Below are 23043 nucleotides of genomic sequence, written 5' to 3'. Positions count from 1 at the left end.
ATGTATGAATTAGGTAACCATAATCAAAGGCCGTGTGCAAAATAAGGCATATACTAGAGTGCGCTGCTAAAATAGATACTGCACTAGGCCTATAGTGAATGCCATATCTCTGGAATGTTTTCCCATTGTTTGAAGATGTAGAACATATTTTATGAAATATATAATTATCAAAAGTGGAGCTATAAAATACTATGCTGAGAATTATTATTATTATTATCATTTAGTTATTGAACCTCATCAAAATCTAAAGAGCTTTTCTACACATGCACGCACACATAGTTATACTTTTTTGCTATTAGAATGAAAAAAGATAAAGTGTGTGTGTGTGTGTGTGTGTGTGTGTGTGTGTGTGTGTGTGTGTGTGTGTGTGTGTGTGTGTGTGTGTGTGTGTGTGTGTGTGTGTGTGTGTGTGTGTGTGTGTGTGTGTGTGTGTGTGTGTGTGTGTGTGTGTGTGTGTGTGTGTGTGTGTGTGTGTGTGTGTGTGTGTGTGTGTGTGTGTGTGTGTGAGTGAGAGAGAGAGAGAGAGATGGAGGAGGCGGAGCTTAGTTCCCTTTTGTTGATGCTGCTGCATGAGACTCTACTCACTCTTCTGCCTGTGGGATGCCGAGAGAGATTCTTTACCACAAACCTACAAAAAACTACATCACACAGAAAATTAAGTAATTTTGATATAGGAACATGGGAATTTGGGAATATACTCTTTATTTTACCACCACAACCTGCCTATGGAGTGGTAAGAAACATAATGAACATTTAATTAAATCATAACTGTGAGCTTTGTGGAATTATTAAAGTCAAAATGTTCAATAATTGTGCCTGCGTACTTGTAAGATTACAGTGTTAGATGTCTGCTGAATTTAGATTCCACTATTGCAGATGCTACTGTGACATCAAATAAAGCTGATGTTTTGTTTTGAGGCTGTGTATATGAGGATGCAGGCCAGAATAAGAGTTAATAGGTGAGGACCGTATGTACTGGGGCCGACCAAATGTAAGGTCATGGTTTATGTTGGCAGTTTATTTGCAAGTTTATGTGTGTCGTATATCATGTGGCTTAAATCTGCTTAGCTTGGAGTTTATCTTAATTTTTCTAATTGCTATGGCTTGTATAATTAGGGTCTCGTTCTGTTACCACTAATTCGTTTATCAGTAAGTTTCTGAGTGCACTTCCATTAGTGGCCCTCAATATGTGGTTACACTGGATGCTTTGTCTTTGTGCACAATATAGTGTCTCTGACACTGGCAAACGAGTCCAGCTCTCTCATCTTTCATGAATATCAGGTGCATCTTAGAATAAAGAAAAAGCCTGACGTAATCTAGAGGATGTCCTCGGTGGAATTAGATTATGAATGGATGGGATCTTAAGGGAATTAGACTGGAGACAGATCCCTTTTATACAGCTATGAGAGGTGACAGTGATTGAACTTTAGGAAAGACACTAGAGTTAAAGGGATAGTTCACCCAAAAATGAAAATTCTGTGATTAATTATTCTCCCTAATGTCGTTCCAAACCCACAAGACTTTCGTTCATCTTTAGAACACAAATGAAGATATTTTTTATTTCTGTCCCTCCATTGACAGCTGTGCAGTTACCACTTTGACGCTTCAAAGAGTTCATAAAGAGATTGTAAAACTAATCCATATAACCTGAGCGGTTTAATATACATTTTCTAAAGCGACACGATATACTTTATATGATGAACAGATTGATTTGAGGCTTTTATTTACGTATAAATATTCATCAACTCAGATATCAGTTGTGGTAAATAGAAGGTCAAGCATGTTTGCATGACATGCGAGAACCAATGAGGTTCATTCTCGTGTTACGCAGCACGCTTGAGCTTCAGCGAGAACCAATGAGGTTCATTCTCGTGTTACGCAGCACGCTTGAGCTTCAGCGAGAACCAATGAGGTTCATTCTCGTGTTACGCAGCACGTTTGAGCTTCAGCGAGAACCAAAGAGGTTCATTCTCGTGTTACGCAGCACGCTTGAGCTTCAGCAAGAACCAATGAGGTTCATTCTCGTGTTACGCAGCACGCTTGAGCTTCAGCAAGACCCAATGAGGTTCATTCTCGTGTTACGGAGCACTTTTGAAATTTAGCGAGAACCAATGAGGTTCATTCTCGTGTTACGCAGCACGTTTGAGCTTCAGTAAGAACCAATGAGGTTCATTCTCGTGTTACGCAGAACGTTTGAACTTCAGCGAGAACCAATGAGGTTCATTCTCGTGTTACGCAGAACGTTTGAACTTCAGCGAGAACCAATGAGGTTCATTCTCGTGTTACGCAGCACGTTTGAGCTTTAGCGAGAACCGATAACATTCATTCTCGTGCATCATGCAGGTTCGGTTGAGCTTCTGTTTATGTTTACTGATCAGTTTTTACATGTGAATATACCGCTCAATTCATTTGGATTAGTTTTACAATCTCTTTATGAACTTTTTGAAGTGTTAAATTAGTGATTGCGTAGCTGTCAATGGAGGGGCAGATTTCATCAAGAAGATCTTTATTTACTAAGATGAACAAAAGTCTGGTTTGGAACGACGTGAGGGTGAGTGAATGATGACAGAATTTTGTTTTTGGATGAACTAACTATTATTTGCTTTCTACACTTACAAAAATTACTTAATATCTTGATGAGGTATATCAAAGTTATCTGGAAAGTACTTACTGTTTGCTGTCCAAATGCTGGCAAATGTTAAAACAAAAGAAGTTCAAGCAGGGAGTCAGATGCATACTTGAGGAAAGTGCTTGAGTCTAATCAGTCAGACTTCCTGGTGGAGATTTAATCACTGAAACCCAGCAGAAAAGCTTCAGATCAATACCTGTACCTCCAAATGAGCTGGAGCAGCTGTCTCTGTTGATTCGCAAGCATTCTCTGGAATATCTCATTCAGTTCACGCTGCAAACCTTTTCTGAAAGCAGTTAGCAGTGAAGGTGAAACTCTGCAACCGTGTCCCATTGTTCATTATTCTGGCAGTGTCACTTCAGGGAGAGCATCAGAGGAGACTCTACAGAGACCTGATGAAAGACTATAACCCACTGGAGAGACCTGTGTTTAATGACACACACTCACTCACTGTGTATTTCACCTTCAGTCTCATGCAGATTATGGATGTGGTAAGTTTATTCATTCAATAATAAGAGACGAAACATTGAATATTTTGTCAATACTGTAAGACATTTCATCAGCTGAATAACCGGCATGCTCGTAAACATTTTCTATTGGTTTAATTGGTCAGATAACTTAAAGCATTTGAGATTTTCAACTATCATTTAATTGCAGTTAACATGCATTTAATTGTCCAAAAACATTGCATCCAGTTTGCACTTATATTCTTTTAAAGGATATTATTTCAGTAAAAAGTATGCTAAAGTGTACTGCTCTTGACCCTTTCTAGAAAGCAACTTAGTGATGGCCCAGATCCGGGCCACATCTGGTACATGTGGATTCCACGCGTCCCAGATGTCAGCCGGATTTAGGCCGACACTGTTACTGTCTGGGTTGCGTCTTAAGTTGTTTTGGAAGTGGCTCTTTTCAGTTTTTTATAAAAGTGCATTTTTGTTCATCTACAGGATGAGAAGAACCAAGTACTTACAACCAACATTTGGTTACAGCTGGTAAGACATCAACACTCACTGTCAAGTCAAGTCAGATATATTTGTATAGCGCTTTTCATAACACACATTGCTTTAAAGCAGCTGTACAGAAAGTCATGTTATTCATAATATATTAAAGCCTTATAATCCCTATTACAGACAAAATGTCAGCACACAGCAAACAATCAAAAGAGCAACAGCAAATACAGACAAAAGAGTCCTCCAGAAAACAGGCAGAGAATCAAAAAACCAAGACAGATGAAACCAGGGTAATGCCAAAATCAATTTCCAAGGCAAGTCTGTTCACTCGGCGGCCATATTTGCAATGCAGGCAGCTATTTTGGGCATACAAGAGCAAGTCCTATTGATTTAAATGGGGGAATCCGGGAATCTCAAAAACTGCTTGCTGAAGCAGAATTTAATAACATCACAATTTAATAACATATTTCAAATCAGCAACAAAATCTAACATGAACTGTCCCATAAATGTTGTTTCCTATTATCAAATAGCGTTTAAAAAGCTTATTTTTCAGGCTAGACGAGCCAATGCGCATGTGCAGTCCTAAGTGCAGTCTCAGATTTCTATGGGAACCGGAGCTTCTAACAGCAGCTGCATTGATGCAATGACTTTACCAATCAGCGATTGGCTCTTTTACTTTAGAAGGTGGGACTATTCCACCATACTGCATGTTGAAGGTTCGTACATTAATAAGTAATAGGTCTGAACCATCTTTCTATATCTATAGTCTTTGGTAACGCTCAAAAGTGCAGTTTAACAACATACAAGACTTCACAAAAATAACTGAAAACACAGGGCTTATATAGGCAAAGTTAACCAGATAATGAGACATAGGTGGATGTAATGAAGTATTATCCAGGCAAAGGGTTATGGGAAATGCATAAATATATGAAATAAAGAATGCCCTCTGGTGGAGATTACTGGCACTCCATCTGGTGGATATAAGGATACTGCTTTACATGATTATAATCTACAAACCCAATTCAAAAAAAGTTGGGACACTGTACAAATTGTGAATATAAAAGGAATGTAATAATTTACATAACCTCACAAACTTATATTTTATTCACAATTGAATGTAGATAACATGTCAAATGTTGAAAGTGAGACATTTTGAAATGTCACATCAAATATTGGCTCATTTTGGAGTTCATGAGAGCTACACATTCCCAAAAAGTTGGGACAGGTAGCAATAAGAGGCCGGAAAACATGACTAAAGAGGACAAGGACAAACCAAGTGGTTCTCAGCGCTCAGTTCAGAAGCCTGCATCTCTGATGGTATGGGGTTGCATGATTGTGTGGCATGGGCAGCTTACACATCTGGAAAGGCACCATCAATGCTGAAAGGTATATCCAAGTTCTAGAACAACATATGCTCCCATCCAGATGTTGTCTATTTCAGGGAAGACCTTACCTTTTCCAACATGACAATGCCAGACCACATACTGCATCAATTACAACATCATGGCTGCGTAGAAGAAGGATCCGGCACTGAAATGGTCAGCCTGCAGTCTAGAACTTTCACCATTAGAAAACATTTGGCGCATCATAAAGAGGAAGATGCGACAAAGAAGACCTAAGACAGTTGAGCAACTAGAAGCCTGTATTAGACAAGAATGGGACAACATTAATATTCCTAAACTTGAGCAACCTGTCTCCTCAGTCCCCAGACGTTTGCACACTGTTATAAAAAGAAGAGGGGATGCCACACAGTGGTAAACATGGCCTTGGCCCAACTTTTTTGAGATGTGTTGATGCCATGAAATTTAAAATCAACTTATTTTCCCCTTAAAATTTTATTTTCTCAGTTTAAACATTTGACATGTATGTATTTGACATCTATGTTGTCCATGTTGTTGACATCTATGTTGTATTCTGAATTTTATGTGGAAATTTGAAACTTCCACATCATTGCATTCTGCTTTTATTCACAATTATATATATGTGTGTGTGTGTGTGTGTGTGTGTGTGTGTGTGTGTGTGTGTGTGTGTGTGTGTGTGTGTGTGTGTGTGTGTGCGCGTGCGCGCGCGTATGTTTAGAATACCTCTTTAGATACTGATGAGCTTCAAGTTCACATGCCTAATTCAGTTTGCACCAGCATACATTTTTAAAGCATAAATGTCCATGTTGTTTCCGTTCTTACTTTTGTGCATTAAGTGATCTGCTATTTGTCTCTTTATTTCAGTACTGGTATGACTACTATCTCCAGTGGAACGCCTCTGATTATCCTGGAGTGACGAGTGTAAGATTCCCTGACAGTCAGATCTGGAAGCCTGACATCTTACTCTATAACAGGTTTGTTCTTGACAACAAGAGTTATTGATAAACTCATATGTATCACTCACTAGCAAGTAAAGGTTCTATAAAAACCAAACGTAGCTTTTCAAGTGTAAATCCAGTCCACAAAGGATTTCTTGAAGAGTGGTAAGTTGCCAGGAAGAAAAGTGCTGTTAACAGAGAATGGATACTGAGTTTGCACTATGTCATGGAAAACAAAGGTTTGGTCTCATTTGTCCCTGTCTGGAGAAGCCGTAGATGGTAGCCTATAGAATTTGCTTAATATTCGCCTCTACTTTAAGGTCAGGGAATCACTACATGGAACTAAAATGCAATCAAATGAGACCACTGGTGCAGCATTTTGATTTCAATTGATTTATTTATTGGTTGTGTTGGTCTATCAGCCTGGACAATCATGGCATTTTCTTCAGGGATTTCTGAGACTGAATATTAGTTTGGAATTAGAGACTTTAGATTGGAAAAATGGTTCGTCATCACTATGCAGGAAGTTACTTATACCTGTCTCGGGCGCTATATATGTTCATTTTTAATGTTATCGTTATCGGCCCAATAAGAAAAATTGGCCAATATATTATGAGCTGAAAAAATAATATTTCCTTCTGCTGAGACAATTCAGATGCACACTGGATTTGAATTTCTTTATATGATTGGAATCACTTCAAAAGAGGAAAATACGGTTTCGCGCAACTGATTATAGCCTATAGTCATATAGGCTACATAAATTATAATGAGAACATTATAATAATTGTGTGCTTGGGACATTGCTTTTAATGCTGAGACTTTTATATGTATAATCAGGTTCTAAAAGATTTTGCAAAAATCTGGTTTTAGATTTATAGGCCAATATATCGGTTATCGGCTTTTCAACATAAAGAAATATCTGTTATCGGTACCGCCCAAATTTTTCCGAATTGATGCAGCCCTATGAAGAATGAATTATTAATCACAGCATTAACATGAGATATGAGCAATTGTCTTTTACTCTCATCGTGGTCATAAAATGCTTCACTAATTACTCAAGTGTTGCCTTCAAATATAAAACATTATTTTAAAGTGAAATACGTAGATGTGTTTACTTTAAAATAATGGTCCAGATCACTAGTGGTTCTTCAAGAGTGATTACGCAACACTTGAGTAATTAGTGAAGCATTTTATGACTATATTCAGAGTAAAAAATATGACTGTGACACACGATAATGTTGTGGTTAGTAATTAATCGGCAATTCTTTATAATTTGTCATAGTTAGTTGATAGTTATTGAGGCCAATCTCATTCAGTATTTTATTGATTACCTCATAGGAAACTATCTTGATATTACTTACTGATTAGTTAAATATTACTTTACATATTAGTTAACAGTAGTAGCTAAAATATTCTAGTACTACTCATTTGTCCTGCATAGTTATCTATTAATGACAGACCATTATTCTGAAGCGTCACCCTTTATTCTTGAACATGCCTTCATTATCTGAATGAGAATTCATTTAGACAAACACATTTACGAAATGGAACATGTAACAAAACATTTCCTACAGTGATGCAAAAATATGCATTACATTTACTTTGTTTTGGACTAATCAGAAGTGTTTCTAAGTGTTCATAAATCACTGCTGTGTTCTTTAGTTAAAATGATTTGTGTTCTCCGCAGTGCTGATGAAAGGTTTGATGCCACGTTTCATACGAATGTGCTGGTGAACTCCTCTGGTGCCTGCCAATACCTACCGCCAGGTACTGTTCAGATGTTTACAGTGACATAAGTCATTTTTACCACTTGGTCTAGAAAAAAATAATTGTATTCTACAATGGTTGGACTGCTGTGGAAGCCCATTTGGGCAACATCATGACTGTGATGAGATAAACGTGAGGAGAAGAAAAGCAGCAGTGTTTCTTTTGCTAATGCCTCTCAAAATGAATCATGGGTTAACCTGGAGCAAAGACCAGGTATTGCAACTGCCCAAAAGGCAAAAAACATTGCTTGATTCTTGCTAAAAATGATAAAGTAATATAATGACAGCTACAAAGAAAGCCACAATCCTGCCCACAGAGCAGTTGTCTACCCATTCTGACCGATTTGTAGAACATAAACAGGTGCGTGCTGACCAAGAGGAGAGCTTACCTCAGTTTTTCATCTGGAAGAAGAATGTCATACAGGTTGACATGGACTTCATTAGTTAACATGAACTAATAATGAACTGCACTTATAAAGCATTTATTTATCTTTGTTAATGTTAATTTCAACATTTACTAATGCATTTAAAATCTTGTTAACATTAGTTAATGCACTGTGAACTAACATGAACAGCTGTATTTTTATTTACTTACGTTAACAAAGATGAACAAATACAGTAACAAATGAACTGCTCGTGGTTAGTTCATGTTAGTTAATACATTAACTAATGTTAACTAATGACCATTATTCTGAAGTGTTACCAACTTTTTTTGTTGTGGAAATAAAAAATGTATAGGCCAAAATGTATTTTAAAATGTAAATGTATAGACAAATAGGATATTTATACAATGGTGTCACAAACCAGAATGCTTTGCTTTGGCATGACGCTGCATCCACATCAATAAGTGTCAGTACAATAAAACCTAAACCCCTTTTGTATTGGCCAAAAGTTAAGTAGTGCACTTTTAAATTAATTTATATTGTGCAAAAAAACAGAAGAAAAAAAAGAAGCTTAATATACCTTCTTACATTAGTAGTTTTGGTCTAAAGAGTTGTCTGAATGATAACCTCTTTGCTGTGAATGGAGATGTGTCTGCGCAGCATTCGCCTCCACTGGCGTCATTTACTGTCCTCCTCTTGTTTCTTGCTGTAAAAGCTGAAGCAGGCTCTATCCCGAGATAAACATGAGATTCATGAGCAGATGTAGTCCTGGCAGTGAGTTTGCAGTAAATTCACTATAGTGACATTGAAGAGATTGCCTTCTCTTGAACCTCCATAAAGCCTCGTCAGAAGCCTATAGTTATGCTTTATGGCAATGAGAGCACTGAGCATCCATGCTAAATTACATACGTAGGCTATGTCTTCACCCGGCACCTTCAATTTATGTTGGTGCAGTCGTCTCATCCATAGACGCTCATTTTCATCACAGTTATGGTTCATATAAATCGAATTTTCACATTTTTGCATGAGATGGTTATTATATAATAATAATAATCCTACCATTGCAGTAATAGTAATGATTGTATTTTTTATTAGTTGTTACTATTATGTCTTATAGAGTGCTCTCAGATGCGCTGCTGTTTGATTGTTTTATTACCAGCTTACATTTATGTCCACAGGGATATTCAAAAGCACCTGCCACATTGACGTCCGCTGGTTCCCCTTCGATCTTCAGAGGTGCGATCTGAAATTTGGCTCCTGGACGTACGGCGGATGGTCTCTGGACCTGCAGATGATCGATGCCGACATCACAGGATATATCGCTAATGGAGAATGGGACCTTGTGGGTAAGGTGATATACTCTAAAAATGCAATGCATGTTGTTAAGATGTCAAAAGTTTAGTTTATGGACTTTATCTGTACTTTATTGTTTTCATTACTTGGCCTTGCCTGGTGAAACTTTTTTTTTACTTGTTGTGCCCTGTCAAAAAATATACATGTAGATAATATAATATTAATCAAATAAAAAGCCACTTAAGTGTACTTAAAGAGAGTACACTTTCATGACTGTTTCTTTTAAAAGGTGCACTTTGTAATGATGTCTAATTAAAGTTTTACTTTAACCTTCCCTCACATCCTGTAACAAATCCTTTCCTCGCGGGTCAAAATGAACCGAAGCCCTAAAATTATACTTTTTTTTTTTTTTTTTGTCCAGAAAGCTTACGTATATCATTATTATATTTTTATGCAATTTTTTTTGGGAGATAATTTTTTTTTAAATGCATTTAAATTACTAGATTTTATTAATAAATAATATAATTTTACGATGTAGTGAGTGTAAATTTTAGTGGCATCTAGAGGTGAGGTTGCGAATTGCAACCACTCATCGATCCCCCCTCCCTTTAAAAGTGCATAGAGAAGCTACGGTGGCTGACACAGGACAAAAAGGTTGACATCAGAGAGTAGCTAGTTTGAGAAGTTTGTCTAGAGGAGTTTTTAAAGGTCCCGTTCTTCGCGTGTTTTCGAAGCTTTGATTACGTTTACAGTCTGCAATATAACATGAGTTCATGTTTCGTGTGTAAAAAAACACAGTATTTTCACACAATTTACTTATCTGTACACCGCTGTCTTCTCTGTCCTAAAAACGGCCTGATGATTTCCTTGTTCTATGAAGTCCCTCCTTCAGAAACACGTAACGAGTTCTGATTGGGCCAGCGCTTCCCGTGTTGTGATTGGACAGCAGCTTAGCGCACTTTGCCCGGAAAGGTCCCGCCTCTTACCATAACGGGGAGATGCAAGCGCTGATTGCACGCTCTTCTCCACGTGAGAGAGCAACGAGACCACGCCCCCTATTTTGCGTGTTCTTGTGGGCGGAGGGTCAGTCAACAAACGGTTCTAGTGACGTCATTACAGCCCTGCACTTCCTGCTGTAGTCCAAACCGGCCGTTTGCTGTCAGCTTTGAAAGGGAACTTCTGTTAAATAAAATCTCGCTTCGCATTGAACTTTGTGCTTTACAATTTTACAGGTATTATTTATGCTCTAACAGCAACATTACACACTAACTAAAGTTTGAAAGATGAAATCGCGAAGAACAAGACCTTTAAATCCTAACCGATTATGAAATCTGGTGGCATCACTCACATAAGGAAAACCTTCACAGATTTTTTTTCCTCTCAAATCTCAAGCATGCACACACTACAAGATTTTAACATTTTTGTGCATCACTCACTACGAGATATTATTATTATATCATTTCTACACTCACCGGTATGTTCAAAACCAAGGCAATTTCTCCTCAGCTCTTCTCTTTGTCCGTACGGTTGTGTCATGTTTTCAGAGACAAGTTATACAAATGGACGTATTGTTCCAACCCTCCACACGCCCTTCCGCCATCACCCGCACACAGCAGCTTCAAACGTGCTCTCATTCACTTCTCTCATTGGCTTTAGTGAAAGAACTGACGTAATCATCCCAACATGTTTGATATGATCTGTGAACGCCTCACATTACCAGATAATCTGCTCCGAACATCGGAAACAGATCAAATTTTTCTCAGATTCTCAGGAGGGGAAAATCAGGCAAAAATCAGCCTAAAACTCCTCTAGTCTGAGCCCACCTTTAGGGTCACCGTAGAAACATGACAGCGCAAAATGGAGACCCACGGTGTCTGTTGATAGAAACTGCTCATTCAAAGGTAATAAAAACATAACTTTATCCCCATACACCACTAAAAACATAGTTACATTATATTGCATTTCTGTCAATAGATGATCATAAATACTACACACTGCACCTTTAGGCACATTCTTCACGTTCTTTCAATTAAGGGGTTAAGTGCATCCAAAAAGGACTAAGCTGCATGTAATATAAATTGAAACTATAATACATTTTCCTGCGATTATGTTATGAAAAACATTACATTCAGTTCTTGCTTATTTCAAAGTACATCAAGTTTACTTCTTTTTCACAAGTGATATCAAGCTCAATAGTTTAACTCTGTTATAAAAAAAATCCCAGTAATCATTTTATAGATATTTGTTTAACTTTGACAGTATTGCATTTGATATTTATGGCGATATTAAGCATTTGTGCACTGACCTTCAGTTGTGTGTCAGTCAACCCGGAGGCAATGTAAAGGCACAGTAACAGGTTTGAATGGTCATTGCACAAAGCATTAATTTTATAAGGTTGCCAATTATATGCACCGCAGAGGTTCCAGGTCGCAGGAATGAGAGATTCTACGACTGCTGCAAGGAGCCGTACCCAGATGTGACGTTCACGGTGGTGATGCGGAGACGGACGCTTTACTACGGTCTCAATCTGCTCATCCCCTGTGTGCTCATCTCTACTCTCGCCCTGCTCGTCTTCCTGTTGCCTGCCGACTCAGGCGAGAAGATCTCTCTCGGTGAGCTAGACACTGAATGCCTCTGTCATCATTTTAAAATGTTGAGGATGTTAACCATGAATTGTGTTAATTTAAAGGGTTAGTTCACCCAAAAATTAAATTGATGTTCCACACCCGTAAGACCTCCGTTCATCTTCAGACACAGTTTAAGATATTTTATATTTTGTCCGAGAGTGTATCCAAGTGTATGCACACTATACTGTCCATGTCCAGAAAGGGAATAAAAACATCATCACAGTAGTCCATATGAGACATCAGTGGGTTAGTTAGAATCTCTTGAAGCATCCAAAATACATTTAGGTCCAAAAATAACAAAAACTACGACTTTATTCAGCATTGTCTTCCGTTTGGTTATGAATCAGCGATTCGGATCCCCAATGTCACATGATTTCAGCAGTTTGACATGCAATCCGAATTTAATTAAAGGTGCACTATGTAGTATTTTTGCAGTAAAATATCCAAAAACCACTAGGCCAGTGTTATATATTTTGTTCAGTTGAGTGCTTACAATATCCCAAATGTTTCCAGCTATTTGTAAATTGTGAGAAAATTGCTATTTTAACTAAGGACCGGGACGTTTCAGCATAGCATTTGAGCGATCACGTCATATCTGCGCTAGCCTCGGTTTTATCTGAGAAAGCACTTTTCTCTTAGCAGTGTGACCGTGTCACAGCAGCGCCGAGCGAACACACAGAGGAACGTCAGAACATCATTTTAAACACACTTAAATGTATCCGATATGATAAACAGAGCTGCTTTACCTGCTTTACCTAATCATGACCGGAACAAGCGGAAGTGCAGGCGCCCGGCGACTGTGTCCCGTCCCGTCATAATAAAAGTCCCGGAACTCATGTGTTTGTGTAACAATCGCTCCAGCGGCCGTGCTCAGCTCCACAACACTCGGTCCTGCACTGCTTTACACTACAGTAACTTTAATAACCGCATCCATCAACATGATTTCTGCCCGAGTCCTATTTTCCACCGGCTGTGAGGTGAAGACCACATGTCCCAAGATACTGCGCTCACACTTGGCGTCATCAAACTACGCATTTGTTTAGAATAGGCGCCCTCCAGTGGACAGTAAGTTGCATAGTGCACCTTTTACTTTGATGATGTTTTTATTCCCTTTCTGGACATGGACAGTATAGTGTGCATACACTTGCATACACTCTCGGACTAAATATAAAATATCTTAAACTGTGTGTGAAGATGAACGGAGGTCTTACGGGTGTGGAACGACATTAGGGTGAGGAGTTAATGACATAAATTTCATTTTTGGGTGAACGAACTCTTTAAGATGTCAAGTTTTTCTTAACATCCTCGCCCTAAATTTATGGGAAAGAAAAACACAGTTTTTTTTACCTTTTACCCATTGTGGGATACGGTTGCTTAACCATTCCAACGTTCCATTAAGTCCCATTATGTTCAGTTATGTTCCATCACAAACCATTATGTTTAATTACGTTCCATTACTTTTTAAAATAATACAATGTAAAAATATTATATATAAATTTCAACCCAGTGTTAACCCGGGTGTTAATATCTGGCCCTGCACTGTAAACCCGAATAGGTTACCAGAACACACACAAAAAAAATGTCTCCATCATGGTGATTTCAAATGAAACTATTATTTTCATTAAAACAGAAATAAAGTCAATCCGGTTAGTTATAAGTTAGTTCACATATTATTGTTAGGTTTAGTAACTTTTTTATTTACCGAATTTAAGATTGCACAAAATGAAAAGGTCTCCATCTTAATTTGAATCAGCAACAAGCAACAGACGAGGCAAAAAGGACCGCCTTGTGTAAATGTTCTCCAATCAGTGAATTAGTTCTCTTTTTGCCAGACAACCCTCCTGGCATGGCCAATCACACCAAAGCAAGACCAGAGTGAGCTATTTTAATTAATTATGATTTTGAGTTCATATAACTTCAAATCTTAAGTTAATGTATTTTGTAAGTTAATTATACTAACTTATATATTCTTTGAGTTTCTGGACTAATCTAGTAATATTTAGTCAAGATTACTTTATTTGTTTAAATAAAGACAACATTATGGTTTACAGTGAAATTTCATCATGCTTAGCATGTAAGTACTTAATTCTATTAAGTTGTATTTAATTTATGTTTTTAAGTTATGCTTACTTATTCACAAAAAAGTTCAATTTAATCAAAAATTATTAGTTAAAATTACTCAAAAGGAAGACCATGTTACACCAACTTGAAATAATTAAGTTAGTAGAACTTTTTCTAAAACTTTGAGTAGACACTACTTAATCTATTTAATTAATTTGAACTTTGAGTTTAAAGTGTATACTGTAGCTACTGTCAAAATGATCCGAGAGAATGCAAAAAAGCAGTCTTGAATCTTAATTTAGGACAAGACCACATTATTTTAAATCACTAAATGATGTTCAGTTACATTCCATTACATTCCAGCATGTTTCATTGCAACCCATAACATTTCATTATGTTCTGTTACGATCCATTATGTTCCATAACAAACTATTATAATCAATACGGTCCCATTACTTTACGTTGTGTTTCATTATCTTCCATCACGTTCCATATGGTTTGAATTCCCTCTTTACTGTTCTTAGAACCGTTTGCCCCAATGATGGAAAAGCGGATTTTAAAGAAATTATACTCTTCACCTTTAAAAGGTTTTATTAAAGCAGACTCACTCTTGTACTGCTGCAAACAGAAGTGCATAAATGTCACATTTGCCATTTTAAAAATCATTAATTTTATTTATCACAACGGCAAACCTATCCTTCCTTTTTTTTGCTGACTTTGCTGAAATATCCACATTTAAACCAACATCATAAGAAATTCACTTGCACAGAAATGGCACAGGCACACAATTTATACCGCCGTCCCTGTAAGCTACTGTACGTGTAGTGAGATTGATGGCTCTTCAGTGATTAATGCAGTTGGAGAGCTCTGAAGGCCGAATGCCTCTATTTATCTGGCCTGCTGGATTTATTTTAGAGGATGCTGCCTCAGTCAGTGAGGAAGAGACTGAACCTGAAATCACAGGAGAACACAATTTATTTTTATTCATTTTGTCATTCCTAAATGGTATTAGTGTGATGAAGCTGCAAACATTACTTTCCACCAAGTCATTGGCTGTTGCTCAATGAGTTACTCAAGATCAGTTCACTAAACACCAGCAATTAGCAGACTGTGGATGATACAGTACATTTAAGTTTCATCTTATATAGCTCTGCTTATTTAATCTTATCTATTTAGGGCACTAAATTAAGATTCAAGACTGACTGATTCAAGACTGACTGCCTTTTGTTGTTCCCTTGGATCATCTTAACTACATTAACACCCGTGGATTTCAGATGGATTTCAGCAGTGGCGTGTAACACAGTCACTCCTACTAGCCACTTTGGCGGGTTGAATTTTATATATAATATGTACACTTTTAAATTGTATTCTTTTAAAAAGGCATCTGAAATACTAAACTAAGTGCAATGTATCTTTGTCAAAAATATGATTTTCCAATACAGATCTATACTGAAATATCTGAAACGCTTCCAATACTTATTTTTCCTCAGATTAGACACACAATACCAGCGTCTCTTTCTTTCGCTCTCATCTCTCCAACAGCGATTTACACACAAACCTGCCTCCACTCACTCATTCACTCGTTTCATTTGCTCTGGATGAATATTGTTGCTGTTACCGGGCTTGAATTTCGCCATGGGATTGGGCATATTGCACATATTATTACTCATTTCCACAGATTTTGTGCTCAAACACCAAAAGCACGACACATAAAGCATAATAGCATTCATAGCAAAATGGAAGAAGACGGTTCTTAGGCACAAGTGTGTGCACCCATAGCCATACTTTGAAAGTATGTTTCAGTTTAAAAAAAAATCAAGATTAGTTTAGTTGGCATACACTTGATGCATGTCTTATAAAATATAAAAAATATAAACGTCTGGGACAAAGAGAAGAGTAAAGTTGGGAGAATATCAGATGTGTATCAGTGTATTGGATCCGTGCATTCGGCCTTAAAGTGACAGCAGCTTTATAAAGAGCTTTGTAGCTTTTATACAAGTATTTAAATGTGTTTAAGTTAGTCGTATGCTAGTATGTCAGATGGAGCATCACTGACCGGCTTAAACCATGATGGCATAATGTGCATTTATACAACAATAATAAAATAATGTGTTGGCATAAAAAAGGAATTTACTTTTGATACTTAAGTACTTTTGTAAACAAATACTTCTGTACTTTTACTTAAGTAAAAATCTGTTTTTACAACTTTCACTTGAAACAGAGTAATATTTGACCAATAGTACTTTTACTTTTACTCAAGTAATAGAGTTGTGTACTTTGTCCACCTCTGCTTCTCTTGTGACCACTAGCCCAAGTTTCCTCTTTATCTGTGATCAGAGTTGTGATTTCATATGAAAATGTTCACATTGTTGGAAGGAGTAACATGTATGTATCTTAATTGTCAGGGATCACTGTCCTGCTCTCATTGACGGTTTTCATGCTTCTGGTAGCAGAGATAATGCCGGCGACATCAGACTCTGTACCCTTAATAGGTAAGTCCAAATTGTAATGATGCTATTTGATCAAATCATTTCTTTTTAGTGAACTTCGAGTACACTTTAATGACTATAATATTTCTTAAACCACTTTTGAAAAGTGCACTTGGTAATAATAAAGTTTAATTATAGTTTTTTAATGTAATTCTCTCTATCCTCTGATTAGCTCAGTATTTCGCCACCACCATGGTTATTGTTGGACTGTCTGTGATCGCCACAGTCTGGGTTTTACAATACCACTACCATGATCCTGATGGAGGAAAAATGCCAAAATGGGTGAGGCTCTCGTGCTTGCTTTTATTTCTGCTTATGTGGTTTAGTTTAGTAGTATTATGGTTACTTCCATGTTTGTGTTTGTAAAACAGTATTATTCACAGGGTTTGTACACATTCACCACCTAATGTTCCATGAAAGTCTATGTATACATGTAAACTAAGAATTCATTAAAATTATCTCACCTAAATCCTAAATGTTTGCTCTGGGTATTTGTGTTTTATAATGGGCAATACACAATAGCTTGAAGACATCACAAGGAAGCTTGATGTATTAAATAAATACAATATAATACTGTCAGACAAATAAATAAAATAGAATAAAGATAGAAATTAATGTTATTTAAAGTCAGTCTAACAGTAGTACTCAAGTCCAGAAATGCTAGAGAAATTGAATAAAGTAATCAAATGAATTACCTGTAAATTAAAAAGTTAAAAGCATTATTTCTTATATTTTTCAAACGTTATTCAGTCAAAAGCAGTGGGTTATTATCTCTTTATCTTTTAATGTATGATCAACATTAATGACACAAACGGAAGCAGTTTTATTATAGGCTGCTGTCACTTTAAGAGTTTTTAATCACATTTTCTCGCTCAACCATTTATGATCACTTATGACATAAACAACTGTGTTTACAAGGAAACTCCCCAAGGCTGGAACTTTGACATCAATTGGATAGACCTACAACCAATCAGAGCAACGGAGCGACGCATTGTCAAATGTCAACAAAAGAGTCCATAAAGTGCATCTATCCATCATCTAACTGCTCCACACGGCTCCGGGGGGTTAATAGAGGCCTTCTGAAGCGAAGTGGCACGTTTGTGTAAGAAATATCCATATTTAAAACTTCATAGACTAAAATACCTTTATTTTATTAGTCTAGCTTCCGGCGGATTGCAGACACATGTGTATTGACGAACACAGAAGCGCAGAGGATAGAGCAAAACAAAACACTGGTCTCGAATTAGAGTCTAAAATGAGATTTTTTCAAAGAGAAATATCAGAGGATTTGGATATAAGAGAAGAGGGGCTTGAGTTTGTTGCACAGCTCTGTCCACGAGAGGCATCAATACTTGCGATGCTCCTGTACGTCACGTCAGGGGTTACTCTTTCACCGTAAGTCGAATTGCATACCACCGGAAGTTCGTTATTTTAGTCTATAAAGTGTTAAATATGGATATTTTTCTTACACAAACGCATCACTTGAGAAGGCCTTTATTAACCCCCCGGAGCCGTGTTGTGCAGTTATATGATGGATAGATGAACTTGGACTTCAAAACAGAAACAATCATTATAATGGACTTTTTAAAACATAAATCCAATTGTATTCATCTAAAAGTTGAATGTCATATACACCTAGGATGGCTTGAGGGTGAGTAAATCATGGGCTAATTTTCTACTATCACTTTAAATTGCACAGATTAAATTCTCACCACAATATTAGTAATGTGTGCTAGCAAAGTTAAAGGTGCACTATGTAGTATTTTTGCAGTAAAATATCCAAAAACCACTAGGGCAGTGTTAAATATTTTGTTCAGTTAAGTACTTACAATATCCCAGAAGTTTCCAAGTATTTGTAAATTGTGAGAAAATTGCTATTTTAACAGGGACGTTTCAGCATTGCGTTTGAGGGAGTCGCCTGTCAATTGCGTCATATCTGCGCTACCCTCGGTTTCGGCTTTTATTTGGCAGGAGCGTTTTACTCTTAGCAGTGTGAAAGAGTGAACGCACGGAGTAACGTCATAACATCATTTTAAACACACTTAAATGTATCTAATATGATAAACAGAGCTACATTCCCTCAAAACCATAACCCGGAAGAGCGGATCTGTGCAGGCGCCCGGCGAATGTGTCCCGTCCCGTCATAATAAAAGTCCCGGTACTCGCGAAGCGGGTATTTGTTTAACAATCGCTCCAGCAGCTGTGCTCAGGTCCACAACACTCGGTTCTGCTCTGCTTTAGACTACAGTAACGTTAATAACCGCATGCATAAACATGATTTCTGCCCGAGTCCTATTTTCCACCGGCTGTGAGGTGAAGACCACATCTCCCAAGATGCTGCGCTCACACTTTGCGTCATCAAACTACGCATTTGTTTTGAATAGGCGCCCTCCAGTGGACGGAAAGCTGCATAGTGCACCTTTAATAGAGTCCATTTTGATTTAATTCCTTTATTTAACCAGGTAAGTCAGTTGAGAACAGGTTCTCATTTAAAATGACGACCTGGCCAAGAGACAGCATAAGAAGCAGGGTGTAATACAGAAGAAAAAAAATTAATACAAAAGCGATAAACATAACATATAAAATACAGAAATAACTAAAAACAAGTAGCCTACAGCGATCTTGTATCATTGACCAAATTGAATTCTTAAAGGAGGTTGGGTAAGTAACATTAAAAAAGTAATTAATTACTAGTTACTAATTACATCTTCAATAGTGTAATTAGATTACTGTACAAATTACTCTCTCCAAAAAGTATTTAATTACTTATTACTAATTACTTTTTAATTACTTTCTAAATCCTATATCAACCTTGAGTTAAGCAATTCATGAAAGGGCTATTTTAATTAATTTAAAAACATAATATAAAACTACATAAATTACTCTTCTTAACTGACGAAAGTATTACAAATCTGAGAAGGATACATAAAAACATGCATTTTAAAGTAAGACTTTTAATGTTTATGTTAAGTCCACTATTGAATTATGTATAATTATATTTAGTATTTAGTTCAATTACATCAGAAGTAACTGTAATTCAATTACAGAAAACTAAGAGTAATCCCTTAATTTACTTTTTCAAGGGAAAAGTAATTAAATTATAGTAACTAATTACACCCAACATTGAGGAGGATAGTGAAATAAATGAACGAAGCTTTAAAGTCTGCTGCATATGATTCCAATCGTAGGCCTACGGTGGCCCAGTAGTGCAGCCATACTAAATTAAACCACAACACAACGGAAATGCTCCCGACCATGCTCTCGGAGTGCAATAAAGTTAGTTTTCCTTGCCATTGTTCTATAGATTGGCCAGTCTTACAAAGATACAAACACTACGATCAGTTAGTGTGTAACCATTGTATATCGACATGAAAATCTACTCAAAATCCCCTACATGCATTATAGCTGCATATTTATACTCGTGAACGCTTTTACTCACGATTGCCGCTTGATGCCTAAGGGAACGTCTGCCAATTCTACCAAGTGGTTAAAACGTAGCCTATAATTTTATGAATTAAAATTATTATTTTTTTGTTTTGTTTAAATGTTCAAATTATATGTTATGCATTGAGTCTGTTTTTTAGAATACAACAAAGCTGTGAAATTTTAACATGTCTGTTTTTAAATGTTAAAGGGGGGGTGAAATGCTGTTTCATGCATACTGAGCTTTTTACACTGTTAAAGACTTGGATTCCCATCCTAAACATAGACAAAGTTTCAAAAACTAATGTTGGACGTTTGATGGAGTATTTCTGTGTCAAAAATACTCCTTCCGGTTTCTCACAAGTTTCGGAGAGTTTTTTTTCGAGTATGGGTCTAATTGACGTTAAATAGAGCGGAAGGTCCTTGTATGGGCCGTACGGGCTCTTCTCCCGGTAGGGTGCGCGCGCGCGTGACTAGAGCGAGAGAGGAAATGCACGCTGTAAACACTCGCTCAGCTGCAGATCCAGTCCTCTGTGAACACTAATGTCGTTATAGTCCGCGGCGCGCTCCACTTTATTCCTATGGGTGACGTCGAGCGACTTCAACGCTTCAGCACAGCATTTCCGGGAAGGCAGCGCTGCATTTGAACCGATTTGATCGCAGAAATGACGGGAAGCTTCACAGCATCGCTTCAGTCGCGTCTCAAAGTGGATTTCCACGCCACTGCTGTCAGGACTTCACCAAATCATACCAAAGAAGTGTGTTTTTGACGGAGCGGTCCCAGCGATAAAGGTTCGGTCCTGCTTTAGAAGCAGCCGGTGAGTAAAACTGCTTCAAATGTCTGTGCTAAGGTTTAGTCGCATACAATAGTCCATAAACCGAATCATGTCCTCATAAACTGCGAGTAAACCCACACAAATGTTGACAGGCCACTAAATACAGTCCATACCACAGAGACGGACATCCTGCTGTTGTTGCGTCTCCTGTTCAATTTATTTCAGCCTCCGGATCTGATTCTGGATCATATCTGTATTAGTTGAATCTGATTGATAGCCATGGTTTATTTAGGGTAACGTTTTCTTCTCCACGCTTGAGGACGTCACCGCTTTGTTCGCGATCGTCATTCTTTAGCTCCGCCCACTCGATACGCCTCCAGGCACTCGTTTTTTTCCGGAAAGACTCGGTACAGCCCATATTTCTTTTATAAATATAATAAAACTAAAGACTTTTCGGAGATATGAAGGATGCAATACTACTCTATAGGTACTCAAGATTGCCATGAGATTGACTGAAACTTCAGATTGAGATTGAGTGTGTCCCCCCCCCCCCCCCCCTTTAAAAGTAATTTTAATTCATACAAATTATATGTTTCAACTGCATGGTGGAATTGGCAGACGTTTTCTTGGGCATCAAGCGCCATGGCAGCGTGTAAAAGTGTTTTTGAGTATAAATATGCAGCTATAATACCTGTGGGTGATATTGAAATGATTTTTCATGTCGATATACAATGGTTACACACTTAACTGATGGTAGTGTTTATATTTTTGTAAGACTGGCCAATTTATAGAGCAATGGCAACTTTATTGCACTTCCGTGTTGTTGTGGCTATTTCGTTGTGTTGTGGTTTAATTTAGTACGACTGCACTACTGGGCCACCGTAGAAAACTGAAAAGAATAACGACTAAAAGCAAGATGGATTTTAGGACTACATAAATACACCTAGTATGTGTTGTTATACGTAATATGTGATGATGTATCTAATACTTCAGTATGGCTTGAGGATTTCATGCCAACTTTTTCCCTTTTAGACCCGTGTGGTGCTGTTGAACTGGTGCGCGTGGTTCCTGCGGATGAAGAGGCCCGGCGAGGACAGAGTTCGCTCGGCTTGTCACAATAAGCAGCCGCGCAGCAGCCTCTCCAGCGTGGACATCAGCACTGGAGCCGCACAGTCCGCCAATGGAAACCTGCTTTATATCGGCTTCCGTGGGATGGACACCATTCACTACGCCACCTCACCTGATTCAGGGGTGATCTGCAGCCGCCTGGTCTCCGCAGGAGAGGAGGACGTGCTGCTCCCCGGGGCCCAGGCGTCTTCCATTAGCAGCGGCCATGGAGAAACTGACGTCTCCAAAATCTTGGATGAGGTTCGGTACATTGCCAAACGCTTCCGGGACCAAGATGAGGAAGAGACTTTGTGTAATGAGTGGAAGTTTGCAGCGTCTGTCATTGACCGTCTTTGTCTCATGGCCTTTTCTCTGTTCACCATCCTCTGCACCATTGGCATCCTAATGTCTGCCCCGAACTTCGTTGAGGCCATATCTAAAGATTTCTTCACCTGAGGCCTGGGCCCTTATTCTAGTTATTTTTACTTCTCAGATCCTATTAAGTGTAACAATATACAGTCTTGTTCAAAATAATAGCAGTACAATGTGACTAACCAGAATAATCAAGGTTTTTAGTATATTTTTTTATTGCTACGTGGCAAACAAGTTACCAGTAGGTTCAGTAGATTCTCAGAAAACAAATGAGACCCAGCATTCATGATATGCACGCTCTTAAGACTGTGCAATTGGGCAATTAGTTGAAAGGGGTGTGTTCAAAAAAATAGCAGTGTCTACCTTTGACTGTACAAACTCAAAACTATTTTGTACAAACATTTTTTTTTCTGGGATTTAGCAATCCTGTGAATCACTAAACTAATATTTAGTTGTATGACCACAGTTTTTTAAAACTGCTTGACATCTGTGTGGCATGGAGTCAACCAACTTGTGGCACCTCTCAGCTGTTATTCCACTCCATGATTCTTTAACAACATTCCACAATTCATTCACATTTCTTGGTTTTGCTTCAGAAACAGCATTTTTGATATCACCCCACAAGTTCTCAATTGGATTAAGGTCTGGAGATTGGGCTGGCCACTCCATAACATTAATTTTGTTGGTTTGGAACCAAGACTTTGCCCGTTTACTAGTGTGTTTTGGGTCATTGTCTTGTTGAAACAACCGTTTCAAGGGCATGTCCTCTTCAGCATAGGGCAACATGACCTCTTCAAGTATTTTAACATATGCAAACTGATCCATGATCCCTGGTATGCGATAAATAGGCCCAACACCATAGTAGGA

General features: G+C 37.8%; 1 protein-coding gene across 1 annotated transcript; it reads left to right on the top strand.

The window, feature by feature from the left end:
* The first annotated feature begins 602 nt into the window (after positions 1-602).
* chrna7a (cholinergic receptor, nicotinic, alpha 7a (neuronal)) lies at positions 603-22339 on the top strand. The gene is made up of 10 exons (XM_067448266.1): positions 603-733; positions 2981-3120; positions 3577-3621; positions 5806-5915; positions 7567-7646; positions 9207-9374; positions 11739-11933; positions 16415-16501; positions 16671-16780; positions 21730-22339. Exons 1-10 carry the CDS (start codon positions 679-681, stop codon positions 22258-22260), a joined length of 1521 nt encoding a protein of 506 aa, XP_067304367.1. The 5' UTR covers positions 603-678; the 3' UTR covers positions 22261-22339.
* Positions 22340-23043: the final 704 nt, after the last annotated feature.

This window comes from Pseudorasbora parva, chromosome 1 (genome assembly GCF_024679245.1).
Source record: "Pseudorasbora parva isolate DD20220531a chromosome 1, ASM2467924v1, whole genome shotgun sequence".
Lineage (NCBI taxonomy): Eukaryota > Metazoa > Chordata > Actinopteri > Cypriniformes > Gobionidae > Pseudorasbora > Pseudorasbora parva.
The sequence above is the reverse complement of the archived record's forward strand: the minus strand, read 5'-3'. Positions and strand labels throughout refer to the sequence as shown.

Coding starts and splice junctions, on each gene's coding strand:
- chrna7a (XM_067448266.1), top strand. CDS start 679: ATGGGAATTTGGGAATATACTCTTTATTTTACCACCACAACCTGCCTA. Junction 3,622..5,805: donor CCAACATTTGGTTACAGCTG/GTAAGACATCAA, acceptor TCTTTATTTCAG/TACTGGTATGACTACTATCT. Junction 16,781..21,729: donor GAGGAAAAATGCCAAAATGG/GTGAGGCTCTCG, acceptor TTTCCCTTTTAG/ACCCGTGTGGTGCTGTTGAA.